At 37.7% G+C, this 16006-nt stretch overlaps 1 protein-coding gene and 1 long non-coding RNA gene across 6 annotated transcripts in view; one reads left to right on the top strand and one right to left on the bottom strand.

The window, feature by feature from the left end:
* LOC133249705 (uncharacterized) overlaps positions 1-7005 on the top strand; it is a 69900-nt gene extending 62895 nt beyond the window's left edge. The window contains exons 3-4 of one of the 2 annotated variants that reach the window (XR_009737065.1): positions 2419-2526; positions 5246-7005. This is a non-coding gene — a long non-coding RNA (uncharacterized LOC133249705). Of the gene's footprint in view, positions 1-2418 lie in introns of both variants that reach the window. The other variant, XR_009737064.1, reaches the window with a different exon arrangement.
* The window catches only part of MTHFD2L (methylenetetrahydrofolate dehydrogenase (NADP+ dependent) 2 like), a 151505-nt gene continuing 135526 nt past the window's right edge, over positions 28-16006 (bottom strand). For 3 of the 4 annotated variants that reach the window (XM_061420464.1, XM_061420468.1, XM_061420469.1), the window contains one exon: positions 28-161. In XM_061420464.1, the coding sequence (XP_061276448.1) occupies positions 31-161 (131 nt within the window). In that variant the 3' untranslated portion in view covers positions 28-30. Of the gene's footprint in view, positions 162-5694; positions 7143-16006 lie in introns of those variants that run through there. The other variant, XM_061420466.1, reaches the window with a different exon arrangement.

Raw genomic sequence — 16006 nt, 5'->3', positions numbered from 1 at the left:
TATATTTCATGAAGCGTCATCTGGCAGTTCTTAGCAATCAAAAAAATATGTCCTTCTGGCAGCAGCATGAAGCCTTGGGGCGTTCGTGCACTTGTTCAGGATACCTGTGTTATCGGGTAGTGTGATCAAGTTTTTCGTTTGAAACACTGGTTTCCTGTTACCTGTGGGCATAATCATGTTTGTAAATGTACTTAAAACAACAAAAAAGAACTGAATTCAGGCAAAGCTCCCTTGGTGTGAACAGAATTGTTCTAGCCCCTAAGCTGCTAGCAATCCATGCAGGATTCCAAGAAAGGGGACTTTTAATATATCCAAACCAGGAAACATCTTAACCTGTTAATAAAAGAAATATCCCTGAAGCTGCAGTTATTTACACTACTTTTTAGGACAGACTGGGTTGCACTGTAAATCAAGATATTTTGTTATTTAGTGGCAGGAGAGAACAATTAAATGTGCATAAAAGTAAAGGTTTAATATTCTATTTTAGTTTTTGCTACTTAGTTTTAGTATTTCAAGTTTTGTAAAAATAATTATTTTTAAGAGTATAACATTTACCTTTATGTCATTTTTGCCATTTAATATTTTTCTGAGTAAATGGAATGGCTACCAAGCTCTAGGAACTACAGTTCTTTTTTTTTTTTTTTTCCCGGACCCTAAGAGAATCAGGGAACAGCTTTGGTTAATAACTATTGTTTTAAGAACTACTGTTGTGATCATATGAATGGTAAACAACTGTGTCTTGGAGGGCCCTAGAGTAGTCGGAACTACAGTTCTTAAAAATGTGCCCCAGTGATTAGGCTGGTAAAACACCAAAATACTAATAACAATAATAATATCATCTCCAATAAGATGAAATTAAAATATTTAAATTTGGTACATCTAATGAATAGAAAGTTTTAAGTTTAATATAACATTCACATTTTTTTTGCTATTCTTCTACTTGAGACTTCCTTGGTGGCTCAGACGGTAAAGTGTCTGCCTACAATGAGGGAGACGTGGGTTCAATCCCTGGGTCGGGAAGATCCTCTGGAGAAGGAAATGGCAACCCACTCCAGTACCCTTGCCTGAAAAATCCCACGAATGGTAGAGCCTGGTAGGCTACAGTCCATGGGGTTGCAAAGAGTCGGACACGACTGAGCGACTTCACCTTACCTATCTACTTACGATTATTAAAGTATCATTTTTAAGGTCAAAATATGTAATTATTGCTATTACTTTTTGTGACAATCGGAGCTTCCATAAATTCTCACTTGCCCAGTTTATAATAAAATAATTTATAAATATGTTTTGCTGAGGTGTTAAAGTTTTCTACCAAGAATTTCAATTGCTCATATTTTCTGTACCTTGAAAACTTGTAGAAGTCCGGATAGGTTGTCATTTGCATCACGTCCACCCAGCAAATTCAGTTTACCAGAAAGGATCCTTTTCACTATTCAAATATAAACTTGGCTTTAGAAATCATACAAGAATGAGCTTGTTGAACTCATTATAACTTGGGCAATCGCTTACCACAAGAGTCATCCTTTTAAAGTTAAAGAATATATAGGACTTGGCTTACTTTAATGTGCCTACACAGTTCATATTTCTACTTTTGTGAAGTTTTCTTTTTAACTGTTATTAGGACAATTTCTGGATATGATTTTTCCTAAGCAAATAGTATTTGAATTATAAGTCATATAATCACTTTCTGTGCCATTGGTGAGAATTTAAGAAGAGATAATTTACAAAGGATTAAATAAACCACAACCAATTGCAGTTTCAGGAGGAAGATGCTAGGAATAATGTTAAATACCTTTATTCCAAAGACTGGGACATAGTACAACAACATCTTTGTAGTAACTGTTAACTGGTACTTAACAGTGCTTTGCATTTGCAGAAGGTTTTCACACACATCTCAAATTTGTCTTCAGTAATCCTGGCTGGCCCCAACAAATCCAATGCCTAATATATAGAGCATACTCAATCTATCTTGAGTAAAGAAAGCAATAAACAACAGGTCTTGTTTTAATTCCCATATAACAAATAAAGAATGAAGACTCGAAAGAAATTAAGTGACTTGCCAGAGGACACACCCTAGAGTTGGGACTTGAATCTGTTCAGGATTCCAGGTCACGCGTCCTTTCCATTTCCCCAGCTGCGTCCTCTGGTAGGAGTCAGTATACTGACCTTAAAGGAATTCACATTATCTCCTAAAATCAAGATTTAAGTAAATTACCTTTACCATAAGAATCTAAACATTAAATGAACCGTGGCTTCTGCACATATTTGGACTGAGAGAAGTGGACCGCTGTCTCTCTAAATGTTTCTCTACTCTGGTGAACTAAGCCACATAATATCATTATAATATCAATATAAACTCATCTACCACCTGAGCCTATGAAAATAGCTCCAAGTTATCCTTTGTTTCTTTTCCTCTAGGACTCATCCTGATGGATTCCACGTACACTCTAAGTAGGAAATCTCCAATGTTCATGTCTTCAGTCCTCTCATCAGGGAGTCCCTCAGCAATTCTGAAGAATGGGGATGGTGGGTACTGTAAAGTGGCCATATGGATATTTGTATTCTTGATGCATGTTAGAATGAGAAAGAAAGTGAAGAGCTACAATGCCCGTCTATCATTTTTCCCTCTGACCATTTTTACTGTCTTTTTAATTTATTCATCTCTCTCTGCTGCTACTGCTGCTGCTGCTAAGTCGCTTCAGTCGTGTCCGACTCTGTGCGACCCCAGAGATGGCAGTCCACCAGGCTCCCCCGTCCCTGGGATTCTCCAGGCAAGAACACTGGAGTGGGTTGCCATTTCCTTCTCCAATGCATGAAAGTGAAACGTGAAAGTGAAGTTGCTCAGCCGTGTCCGACTCTTAGCGACCCTACGGACTGCAGCCTACTTGGCTCCTCCGTCCATGGGATTTTCCAGGCAAGAGTACTGGAGTGGGGTGCCATCACCTTCTCTGTCATCTCTCTCTAGTCATAAGCAACTCTGGAAGTGCCTTCTCTTCCCGCCCCTCCCCCTTAAGTTTATTTTTTCCTTCCCTCTCCCACTTAACAGTTTCTTTTCCTCTCTTCATCTCTTCGCTCCTCTCCTATCCTTCCATTTTTTCTTTCTTGCTTGCTCTTTGACTAAAAGTCACAATTTGTTTTTGGACATTTGCAGGAAAGGGTCACCAGCACATTGCTTATCTTTCTCTAAACTTAATCTGTAATTCTCATGAATTCAGCTGTCACCCATTCAATCATAAACTACTTTATGCCTCTAACATCCAATATTTGTAAGACAAGTAGACAAATCATACATGGACTCTGACCTCAAGGAACTAGAGTGAGTCAAGGAAAATACATACTTAACTACAGTGCTGGGTAGAGATAGATGACTGCCATGAATGTGTACATAAATGAGTATGAGAGTTCAGAGGTGGGACTTAGTCAAAGTCTCACAGCATTTCTCTTGGATGAGTTTCATTTGAAGTGAATCTTAAATAGCAAGTAGAATTTAGAAATATAATGATAAGAGAAAGGATTCTAGGTGGCAGGGAGGTGGGCAACTGAGGGGATAGAGTGATAGAAAAGAGAGTGGGTTCTGGCTCATATTACCCAACAGACCTTTCTTTGAATTTCAGTTCTACCTTTCCTACCCATTTGGCCTTGGCTGAGACTTTTTCATAACCTCATGGGTTGATTTACTCATATATCAAATGCAAAATGTCAGTAACAACAACCTCAAAAATGTAAAACATATAGCACACTCTCAGTTAAGGATAGCTATTACTATTGAATAAGATTAGAAAGATGCAGGGTGTATACAGTGGTCAAAAAGGCTAGGAATATAGTGGTTAACACACACTCAGTTCAGTTCAGTTCAGTTCAGTCGCTCAGTCATGTCCGACTCTTTGCAACCCCATGAATTGCAGCACGCCAGGCCTCCCTGTCCATCACCAACTGCTGGAGTTCACCCAAACTCATGTCCATTGAGTTGGTGATGCCATCCAGCCATCTCATCCTCTGTTGTCCCCTTCTCCTCCTGCTCCCAATCCCTCCCAGCATCAGAGTCTTTTCTAATGAGTTAACTCTTCACAAGAGGTGGCCAAAGTACTGGAGTTTCAGCTTTAGCATCATTACTGTGTCCTAAATTTTCACCACTAGCCATAAATTATTTTCAATTCCGAGTGATATTATGTTAGGACTTTGATTTATGTATTATGTCATCACTGCAAACACAACATGTCTTCAACTGAACATATTATCTCTCCTCCAAATCAGCTCCTCTTTACAATTTTCTCATGATAATCAGTGATAACATCCTTCAGGCTTCAACTTCCATGTTCTATCACTGACTAACTATAGTCCAAATTCTGATTTATCCAGGCTTTTTCTAATCCATTTCTGCTATTATTCAGCTATATTTCCACCACTCTGCAACATACATTTTTCACTTCAGTCTGACTGTTGCCCTTGATTTCATATGTATTTGCTAAGCTCATTCTCACCTCCATGTCTTCATGTTATTATTCAGTCCTCACTAGTCCTTCAGGGTCCTTTTTACAGATACTTGTAGGAGAAGGGAACTTGTACAAATCTCTTTCACAAGACAATCATATATCTATCTTTTATAGATCCCAAATAATATCCATAAATAAAGTTATGATACTGATGAACCAACTTCATTTCCTTTATGTGTTAACAAAGGCTTCCTTCTTGACCAAACTTTAGCTAGGCTCCTCTGAATCCTTTTCTTAACTAGGCATCGAATTAGACTATTGAGCTCAGTTTTAGCAAAGAAATCTGTTGTTAGTTTATAGAGAATACCCCTGTCCTGTTCCTTGTCCTCTTGCCATATCTGATTAAATTCCTCCTCTCCCACCCTTTATATTGACCTAACTTTTGGACAGGGAGGCCTGGCATGCTGCGATTCATGGGGTCGCAAAGAGTCAGACACAACTGAGCGACTGAACTGAACTGAACTTTAACAAGAATCCTGGTGAGGTAGTTTAACAAAAATCCTTCCAGCCTTGATATCTAATCAAGTTCTCTTAGTAATTTTCCATCTACTGATCCCCTCACTCTTTTCATTGCCTATAAATCCATTGATGTCTCAGCTATATGTGGAGTTGATTTCAGTCTCTTCTATTGTGATAGTCTTGACCCCACTGCAATAGTCATTGTTCGTTTTGGGAATTTGGGGCACTTAAATATTAATGAGGGCCTTTCTGACATGTTTGCTTGGGATCTTTGATTTTAAACTACCATCAAGCGGCTTCCCAGGTGGCTGAGTGGTAAAGAATCCACCCGCCAATGCAGGAGACGTGGGTTCAATGCCTGGTCCAAGAAGATCTCACATGCTGCCCCACAACTACTGAACCTATCCCGGGAGCTGAAACTACTGAAGCCTGCCCACCCCAGAACCCGTGCTCTGCAACAAGAGAAGCCACTGCAGTGAGAAGCCCCCATACCGCAACAAAGAGTAGCTCCCGCTCGCCGCAACTAGAGAAAAGCCTGTGCAGCAACGAAGATCCAACACAGCCAAAAATAAATTAAAAAACTACTATCAAGGTTATCAGACCAAGATTAGTGTGGAATGGGCTACAGAACATTTTCTTTCCTTTTTGAGACATTTGTACATCTCCCCAGCGTGCTGCGAAGAAATAGATAACGAGTATATGAACAAGGAAACTTCTAGCTTAGGAAAAAAGAAGACATGTATTTCTTTCCAAACTGATTTTATTATACAGTTGAAATATTATTAATTATAAACATCTAGTCTATTTTCACACAAATGATTAAGAGTACACAAAGACATGCATTGGGTAAGAATCATTATTGGTACATTAACACACTGGGATTTGGGCATGACAACAATACAATTATGTGCCTAGGGTAGTCTCAAATAGCCTTCAACTGACAGGCACATGTATTTTATAATTTAAATTGTGTTAAAAACATGGCATCTACTGTGAGAACCAAATGCCATAAGAGAAAAGAACTGTGGGCAAAAAGCAGTAGGTTTTTAGTCATATCCTAGGGAGTAGCTGTGGCACATTGTGTCATATTTTGCTATTAGAGTTCTAGATTTGTGGAACGTATTATTCAAATATGTTTGTAGGAGAACAAAGAAATTACATGTAAGCCTAACATATTCTTATTGAATTTTTACTATGTCAAGTAGTCATTCACAATTTGAAATAATCAATACCTTTCCAAGTAGCATGGCATTTTTAGGGTTCCTTGCACATTTTTCTTTCCTTGAATGGAGCATAGTTTTTCATTAGTATGCCTTGGGGAGTACATTTGGGAAGTATATGAGATCAAAATTTTATGCTTAATATTTTATCTTTCTTTTAGCAAGTAAGCTCTTTTGCTCTTTCTCAGCATACAATATGGGCTTCCCACGTAGCTCAGTCAGTAAAGCATCTGCCTTCAATGCAGGAGACCTGGGTTCAATTCCTGCATTGGGAAAGTTCCCCGGAGAAGGAAATGGCAACCCACTTCAGTATTCTTGCCTGGAGAATCCCATGGGCAGAGGAACATGATGGCAGGCTACAGTTCATGGGATCACAAGAGTCGGACACAACTTAGTCCTATCTTTCAGCATACAATATAGACTGTAAAATATATATAAAATTGAGTACGATTATGGCAAAATCTAAATTACATTTTACAAAGGAGCCTATTTGGCTGACAACGTGTTTGTTGAAGACACACAATTTGTGATTTTGTGTCAAAAATATATGCATTTCTTATGAGCCCTTTATTGTTTTAACATTATGAACAAATATTATTCACAAAACAAGCAATTGTTACCAAAGTGTCATTGCAGTTGTTTTCTTTTTTCCTAAAACTCAAAATCCATTCAAAATATTCCAGTAAATATTAGCAGGAAATGCATAAGATTGTGTGAATCATCTGATCCACAATGATTCTACCCATGAAAAAATAAATACAATGTAGAAATAGCTTTGTAGTAAAATATAAAGATTTTTGCCTTTTGTCAAATAAATACGTAGCATGACTTCAGTTTGCTTTATTCCTTCACGTGATCTAGTAAATGATTTTTTTAGCTGCCAAAAGGGTGTTCTTGAGAAGCATTGCCACCGTCATGGGTCCCACGCCTCCCGGAACTGGAGTGATAAAGCTAGCCTTCTTCTTAACAGCTGATGGAGGAAACAGAAAAATTTCTTATTTTTTCTCAGAATTTCATATCTTTAAACATATGGAACTGTTAAAACTGTAAAAACTGAAGTGAATATTTTAAAACTTAAGAGTTTATCTGCACAAAAATGGAGTCAAATCCAGCAGCACCAAACCTGAAGTAGTTGGAAAGCTTTCAACAACAGGAGCGACTTACAGAGAAAAGGTAGAAACAAAGCAAGAAAACCACTTATTAGTTATAGCTTTAATGCCCAGCTTTATAGCCTAGTTGGCTGTTTGTGATAGGCTGTCCTTAGCTTTCAATTTTGTAACCTTGAGGCATTTCCAGACCTAGATTTTGATTTGCTTATGTAGACGGCTGGGGCATTAGAGCCATCTCAGTCCAAGGGTTTCTTTGTTTAATTAACAGAATACACTGAATTTTTCTACATTACATGTATAACTCTAGCATCCCCAAATAATTTTTACAATGAAGCAGACTGTAACACACATACACACACTTCTGTATATGATATTGAATGTGTATAGAAAAAACATGAGGCCAACACTGTAGCATAAAACTTCATGCAGCTCAGTTAGTGTTACATGATGAAAATCTAACCTACTGTATAGCACAGGGAACTCTGCTCAATATTATGTGGCAGCATGGATGGGACGGAAGTTTGGGGAATAATAGATACATGTAAATGTATGGCTGAGTCCCTTTGCTGTACACCTGAAACTATCACAACATTGTTAGTTGACTATTCTCCAATACAAAATAAAAAGTTTAATAAAAGAAAATCTGTAACCCATGATTGACTCAGTTCAGTTCAATCACTCAGTTGTGTCCGATTCTTTGCGACCCCATGGACTGCAGCACGCCAGGCTTCCCTGTCCATCATCAACTCCCGGAGCTTGCTCAAATTCATGTCTATCAAGTTGGTGATGCCATCCAATCATTTCATCCTTTGTCATTTCCTTATCCTTTTGCCTTCAATCTTTCCCAGCATCAGGGTCTTTTCTATGAATCACTTCTTTGCATCAGGTGGCCCAAGTATTGGAGCTTCAACTTCAGCATCAGTCCTTCCAATGAATATTCCGGACTGATTTCCTTTAGGATTGACTGGTTTGATCTCCTTGCAGTCCAAGGGACTCTCAAGAGTCTTCTCCAACACCACAGTTCAAAATATCAATTCTTTGGCATTCAGGATTCTTTATGGTCCAACTCTCACTTCATGGCAAATAGGTGGGAAAACAATGGAAACAATGAGAAACTTTATTTTGGGGGGCTCCAAAATCACTGCAGATGGTGACTGCAGCCATGAAATTAAAAGACACTTGCTCCTCAGAAGGAAAGCTGTGACCAACCTAGACAGCATATTCAAAAGCAGAGACATTACTTTGCCAACAAAGGTCCGTCTAGTCAAAGCTATGGTTTTTCCAGTGGTCATGTATGGATGTGAGAGTTGGACTATAAAGAAAACTGAGCACCAAAGAATTGATGCTTTTGAACTGTAGTATTGGAGAAGGCTCTTGAGAGTCCCTTGGACTGCAAGGAGATCCAACCAGTCCATCCTAAGGGAAATCAGTCCTGAACATTCATTGGAAGGACTGATGCTGAAGCTGAACTCCAATACTTTGGCCACCTGATGAGAAGAATGGACTCATTGGAAAAGACTCTGATGCGGGAAAGATTGAAGGTGGGAGGAGAAAGGGACGACAGAGGATGAGATGGTTGGATGTTTGAGCAAGCTCTGGGAGATAGTAAAGGACAGGGAAGCCTGGTATACTGCAGTCCATGGGGTCGCAAACAGTTGGACGTGACTGAGCGACTGAACTGAATTGAGCCCACATCCATACATGACTACTTTGACTAGATGGTGGACCTTTGTTAGTAAAGTAATGTCTCTGCTTTAATACGCTATCTAGGTTTGTCATAGCTTTTCTTCCAAGGAGCAAGCATCTTTTAATTTCATGGCTGCAGTCACCATCTGCAGTGATCTTGGAGGCCAAGAAAATAAAGTCTCTCACTCTTTCCAATGTTTCACAATCTATTTGCCATGGAGTGATGGGACTGGATGCCATGATCTTCGTTTTTTGAATGTTGACTTTTAAGCCAGCTTTTTCACTCTTCTCTTTCACTTTCCTCAAGAGGTTCTTTAATTCTTTGCTTTCTGCCATAAGAGTGGTGTCATCTGTATATCTGAGGTTACTGACATTTCTCCCCGCAATCTTTATTCTAGCCTGAGTTTCATTCAGTCTGGCATTTCGCATTATGTACTCTCTGCATATAAACTAAATAAACAGGGTGACCATCATACAGCCTTGATGTACTCCTTTCCCAATTTGGAACCGGTCCATTGTTCGGTATCCCGTTCAAACTGTTGCTTCTTGACCTGCATACAGATTTCTCAGGAGGCAGGTAAAGTGGCCTAGTATTCCCATCTCTTGAAGGATTTTCCAGTTTGCTGTGATCCACACAGTCAAAGGCTTTGGTGTAATCAATAAAGCAGAAGTAAATGTTTTTCTGGAATTCTCTTGCTTTTTCTATGATCCAACAGATGTTGGCAATTTGATCTCTGGTTCCTCTGCCTTTTCTAAATCCAGCTTGAACATCTGAAAGTTCTTGGTTCACGTACTGGTGAAGCCTGGCTTGAAGAATTTTGAGCAATACTTTGCTAGCATTTGAGATGAGTGCAATTGTGTGGTAGTTTGAACATTCTTTGGCACTGCCTTTCTTTGGGATTGGAATGAAAACTGATCTTTTCCAGTGATTGACTCAGTTATGTGTAATTCCAGTTAACTATTTCTAGAATACATGATATTAGTCTCTAAAGGGAAGACAGGATACAAACAGTTTAGCACCATCCGTTAAATTAAAATAGTCTTGCCAGGCTTTTCTGTCCATGGAATTCTCCAGGGAAGTACACTGTAGTGGTTAATCATTCCCTCCTCCAGGAGATCTTCCTGACTTAGGGATTGAACCCTGGTCTCCTGAATTACAGGCAGATTCTTTACTGTCTGAGCCATCAGGAAAGCCTTGTTATAACAATAGCATCATGTATATGTGGATAATACATTCCAGTGCAAGTCTAATAAAAACATTAAAGATATTCAAATTAACTGAGCAAATACACATAGTCCTGTTCTAAGGTATGAATAAAGATTTCTTCTTCAGTGAATATACTCAAAGAAAATTACAGAGAATTTTTAGCAAGTTATATTTAAGAATGTTCTCACACCCACAATATTACAGGTGAATGGCTTTATGAATTGACCTACTGGTTCAGTGTTTCACCGTGTGAATAAGAAAAATGAAGTTTTCCCAGGTAACTCTTTTAATACGAAGTTAGCATACAGAATACTTTAATGCATACTCTGACCTCATTAGTCACATACTATTTAGATATATTGCCTTTTAAAAGTTTACTCTTAGATGCTTCTACAAACATGAAATCAGTAGATGTTTTTGAAATCTTAATTAAGCATTACTTTTGTACAATTTACATTGCCTTTTTGAAATATGATTTTTAAAATTTGCATTTATCTTAAGTGTATTAGTATATTGTAAGTTTTTACTCATATGTGTGTGTGTGTGCTCAGTCATGTCTGACTCTGCGACCCCATGGACTGTAGCCTGCAAGGCGTCTCTGTCTGTGTGTTTTCCAGCCAAGAATACTGGAGTGCATTGCTATCTCCTACTCCAGGGAATCTCTCCAACCCAGGGATCTAACTCATTTCTCCTAGGTCTCCTGCATTGGCATGCAGATCCTTTACCACTAGCTCCATCTGGGCCTTTTAATCATAGGAAAATCAAAGGAATAACATTCTTTTACTTGAAGAAAAGTCCAGATAAGCTTGAAGATATCACACACCAAAAAAGCCCGCTAGTGTACATCATGATTCGTCTCATAGTATATAACAAAGAAAGGATAAGGGTATTATGATTTGGGAGATAATATTTTGTTTTTCCAAAATGTGCCTCTATACAGGAAGCATGTCCTTTCCTGGCCATAATTCAGTCCAATGTACTCTATTCTGCAGAAACACTAGGCTGTGTCAACAGTCAATTCACAAATCAATATGAATTCTCAGTCCTTCCTTCCTTTGCTCTTGTTATTCCTTCCACCTGGAATATACTGCTACCTTTTCCAAATAAACAACCCCTTTTATTTATTATTCTTTTAAAGCCAATAAAATGTTACCTGTTCATAATTTTTCTCAAAAATTCTCCCCCGTCAACATTAAATTAAAAGTGTTACCATCTATGTTTCCAGTCACTTTTTACCAAACTCTGTTATGAAATTTAGCACAGTGTGCTGTTCCTTTAATTAGACACTGGCCCCTAGAAGGCAGAAACTGTCTTTGGGGTGACTATTGTCTTTCTTAATCTTAGAACTTCTCCATGCACAGGTGAGGCATTCAGTAAGTTATGAAAACATGAAGTAAGTAGTTGTTGAAATTTAAAATCTAAAATCAGTTTGCAGAAATGTGTCTGTGTTTTTGACTGGATATAGACAGCATCAAAACAATTTAGTTCAAGTTAATTTACTGAATTCTCAAGCTACATAAGTAGCTGGAGGGTGACAAACTGCATTTTTCACTTTTGAATAAGCTAACTTGATGGTATCAACAGTGCCTTCCAGGACCTTTTCTATAGGATTAGAGAAAAATGTCTTTAAAAATTGCATCAGATCTCTAGAAGAAATGTACTGTACTGCTATTATTTATACTGATAGCATGTAAAATCATATATTTGTAAAGCACTGACTTTGAAATATTAATAGATAAAAATAGAATACTACTGCATCATGTGATACATTAAGAATCAAGATCAAAGTAAATACTCAATGGAAAACAAAATGGTTTATTTCATAGTTAAAAGATAGAAGCAGACAAAATTGGGAATCCATTCTGGGTATACAATCATTTTTTTATATAATTTGGTTTTCAACTTTGAAAAGTGAAGTGGCTTGAAATTATTTTTATATGGAAAAATAGTAATAACCATAGGCAGTATCCATTGAATACTTACTATTTGCCAAGAATTGTATACACATCATTTTAATAATTGACATTTAATTATCATTTCAATAGCTGAAGAAAGTGGCTCACTGAACTTAAAATGACTTATCATTCTCCAATATGGTAGAGACATTATTCACAGTCAGGCTTGAATCATTTTATGGTTCCATAATTCCACCTCATCCCAATGCAACTGTATTACCATGACCTGAACAAGTGGAAAAGCTCCAAGAAAGGCTCATGTGCCCCAAATCAACTCAGTTTTCTCAAAGGGTTAAGAGGATATTAAGAAAAAAGAAACAAAAAGGAGAAAGTTCTGATATAGTAATTTACCTCCAATTTTACTGTGAGTACTCAGAGTTCATCATCTTTGAATTATGTCAGCACTTAAATTTCAGCTGGCTTAGCAGTCTGAGTTGCTTTCTTTCTTGGGTGAAATTCAGATCAGATAAACCACTGGTCTGCTCAGGTGTTATGACCCTCCTCTTTGAAATTATGTTTTTCACAACATGCTTACTATTGCATTCTTTTGCTAAAAAAGTGAGGCTTGAGGTGGAGGAATAGGGAATGAGAATGAGCTGTCACATGAAATAACAACTGCCTGAAATGTGTGGCTCTATGTCTGCTGTCCTGCACACTTTACTATGCAAACCAACATGTATCTGTCCTGTCCAATCACTTCATAGAATCAAGACTATGTGATGGGTAATGGATCTTCACCTGTCTTGGGTGAGGACTTCTCTGGACTTCCATGAGCATTTAGCTGTGTCAACAGAGCCTTGTAAATTATCACTAGGCAGAATTTTATGACATCACTGTGAACACATTTGGTTTTATTCAAATACTTATTTCAGATATTTTTATCTTTGACATAACTAGTCAGGTATGAAAATAGAATTTGTACAGAGTCATGAGAGGCAGATTGTGTTGAATTTGATTTAAAAAATATAAGATCTCTATTGCTTTTGATTGGATTTTAATTAGGATCTATGTCTGAGAAAGAACTGCTAAGTTTTGCTGCTGCTGGCTAATGTTAATGTATTCTTTTTCTATTTACATAAGGACCAGGGTATGGAAGTAAGTGATTTCTCAAGAAATATGAGGAATTATCACTGGCAAATGCCAATGGGTACAGATGCCAATGCTTAAAAGAAATTCTCTTAGTCTAATTACTTTGCATAACTATTTCAAGGCTGTCCTAAGTGACATGTTTGTGAAAAGAGTTAAGTTCAATACCGGTCTGATGCTCTGAAAAGCATTTTCCCCAATCATGTTTGAGAAAGAGTAAGTTAACAAGCATTACATCACCAGAATAACTTCTCATTGACTGGTCTTTCCCTGAGGGCAAACAGGGTTTGCACCTGTTTGCAGAAGATGATGCTATTAAAGATTAATCCTATTATGTGTGAGAAAAGGTGTTCTATATGCTCCATTGAAAAGAATTACAGAAGAATTTTAAGGCAGTAATTTCATTCATAAACTTATTTACTGTGAGGGAGTATGTTTGTGTTTTAAGGAAAATACTAAAATTCTGTACATATGGGAATCAGGAATTAGATCTTGATTGATATTGATGCTTTCATGAGAGACTTTTATGAACAGATGCCACAAAACCATGATTAGATTAAATTTCATAAAGTCAACATGATTTTAGAGTTACTGAAACTGACAATGGAGGCAAGTAAAATAATCCTCAAATCCTGTCGTTACTTGTATGGAACTTACTTTAGGGAATGAGATTTAGATGGACATGACTTGATGATTTTAAAGCAGTTTCCTAAAAATAAGAATATTTTGAGGAAAGGTGACAATCGTCATGATAATTTATTTGAATGACTTCTTTCTAAACTGTTGACTCTGCAAAATATATTCTATAATTTCCTTAATAATAATGCCTATCAGCAAAATTCAGACACTAGAGAGTGTGTGTCCAGTTGTTTAGAAATAAAAGAGCAAAGAGCTCACAAATTAAAATCAGTCATTCTGGACACAAGGTTTGCCTTTGTACATACTATTTTCTTTGACATACCATTCCTGCACTTCTCCATCCAATGAATATTTGTTCTTCCTTTTCAGATCTGGCTAAATGCTACTTCCTTTGTGGTGCTTACTAACTCCCCAGCTACATTAACTATTCATTTATTGATCCATGAAATTTACTAGCATGGCTTTCAATTTGTCATCATAGAGTAGGTTGGAATCTCCTGAGAACTGTAATCAAATTAAATATGCCTCCTCCCACCTCATGATTCCAGTATGCACCACTGAGAATCACTGCTGAAATGAGAGCTGTTTCTAATGAGGGTAGGGAATGTTATACATATACACATATGTGGAGGAGATTTAAATGTGGTTAGAATCCACTGCTTCAATGAAGGTTACTTCATGTGGTGGCCTCCGACTTTCCAGTCAACTCCCAGCCACCCCCAGTGTAACATCTGAATGCCTCATTGGTCAAAGCAAGTCACATGGTCAAGCTCAAATTTAAAGGCTTAGAATAGGAAGAATCACCAAGTCACATTGCCAAGAGGATGTGCCCATGAGGCAAGAAGACACGTATAGTCATTTTTTATAATCTACTGTAATAAGTCTCTTGGATTTCAGTCTCTACCTTATTAGCTATATAACCTGCTGCCAGATTTATTCTTTAAAACATAGATTAGATCACTTCAGCTTATAAACATTTGTTGAATTTTGACTGTCTTTAGCCACGCAGCTAGCTCAGTCGGTAGACTGCCTTTAGGATAAAATATCAATTCTTTGTCATGTCAGCTAGGATCTTTTATGATCCAGCCCTACATCCTTGTCTTGCAGTATTTCCGAACCACTGCATATTTTCTGAACTCCATTATTCACTGTTCCAACACATGCTCAAAACTCCCCAGAGATTTACGAAAAAAGTTTCTTGAGAAAGACAGCCATTGTCACTATCCCTTGGAACTTATAGTCTAGTTGGGAGATTTATATTATAAATATAATTACCTACATAATAATTGAGCTAAGGCTATGATATGTTCTACAAACAAAATGCTTACTGCACTGTGACTGTGTTGGGAGGACCTAACTGAGGTTGAGTATATGAATATCTCTGCCAAGTCCAGAAATCAGAAGATGAATCAAACTTTTCCAGGTGAAATGGAGAGGTAGGGAATAAACAGTGTTCTTGATTGGGGAACAATGTTTGTGATGAGGTAGAAATAAGATTTCCCCCAGGCAGAAAATGGCATCAATTCTTGGAAACACTGCAAGAATGTCAGTGGGGTTGACATGTAGAAGTGAAGGGAAGAGTTTCAGGAGATGATATGGAGGAGTCTAGTTCATATAGAGCCTAGCAGATAATTATACAAATTTGAGGCATTATTATTTTTATTTATTGACATACAGTTGATTTACAACGTGTTAATCACTGCTGTACAGTGATACATTTATATATGCTCTTTTTTTACGTAGTCTTTTCCATTATGGATTATCATAGGATGTTGTCGGAGAAGGCAATGGCACCCCACTCCAGTACTCTTGCTTGGAAAATCCCATGGATGGAGGAGCCTGGTAGGCTGCAGTCTATGGGGTTGCTAAGAGTTGGACAGGACTGAGCGACTTCACTTTCACTTTTCACTTTCATGCATTGGAGAAGGAAATGGCAACCCACTCCAGTGTTCTTGCCTGGAGAATCCTAGGGACGGGGAAGCCTGGTGGGCTGCCGTCTATGGGGTCGCACAGAGTCGGACACGACTGAAGTGACTTACCATAGCATAGCATAGGATGTTGTATACAGCTGTCTATGCTATACAGTAGGACCTTGTTGTTTATAACATATTTTTAAAACTTTGAAAAAATAATGTTCTGATGCAGGATATAT

This window comes from Bos javanicus, chromosome 6 (assembly GCF_032452875.1).
Source record: "Bos javanicus breed banteng chromosome 6, ARS-OSU_banteng_1.0, whole genome shotgun sequence".
NCBI lineage: Eukaryota > Metazoa > Chordata > Mammalia > Artiodactyla > Bovidae > Bos > Bos javanicus.
The sequence above is the reverse complement of the archived record's forward strand: the minus strand, read 5'-3'. Positions and strand labels throughout refer to the sequence as shown.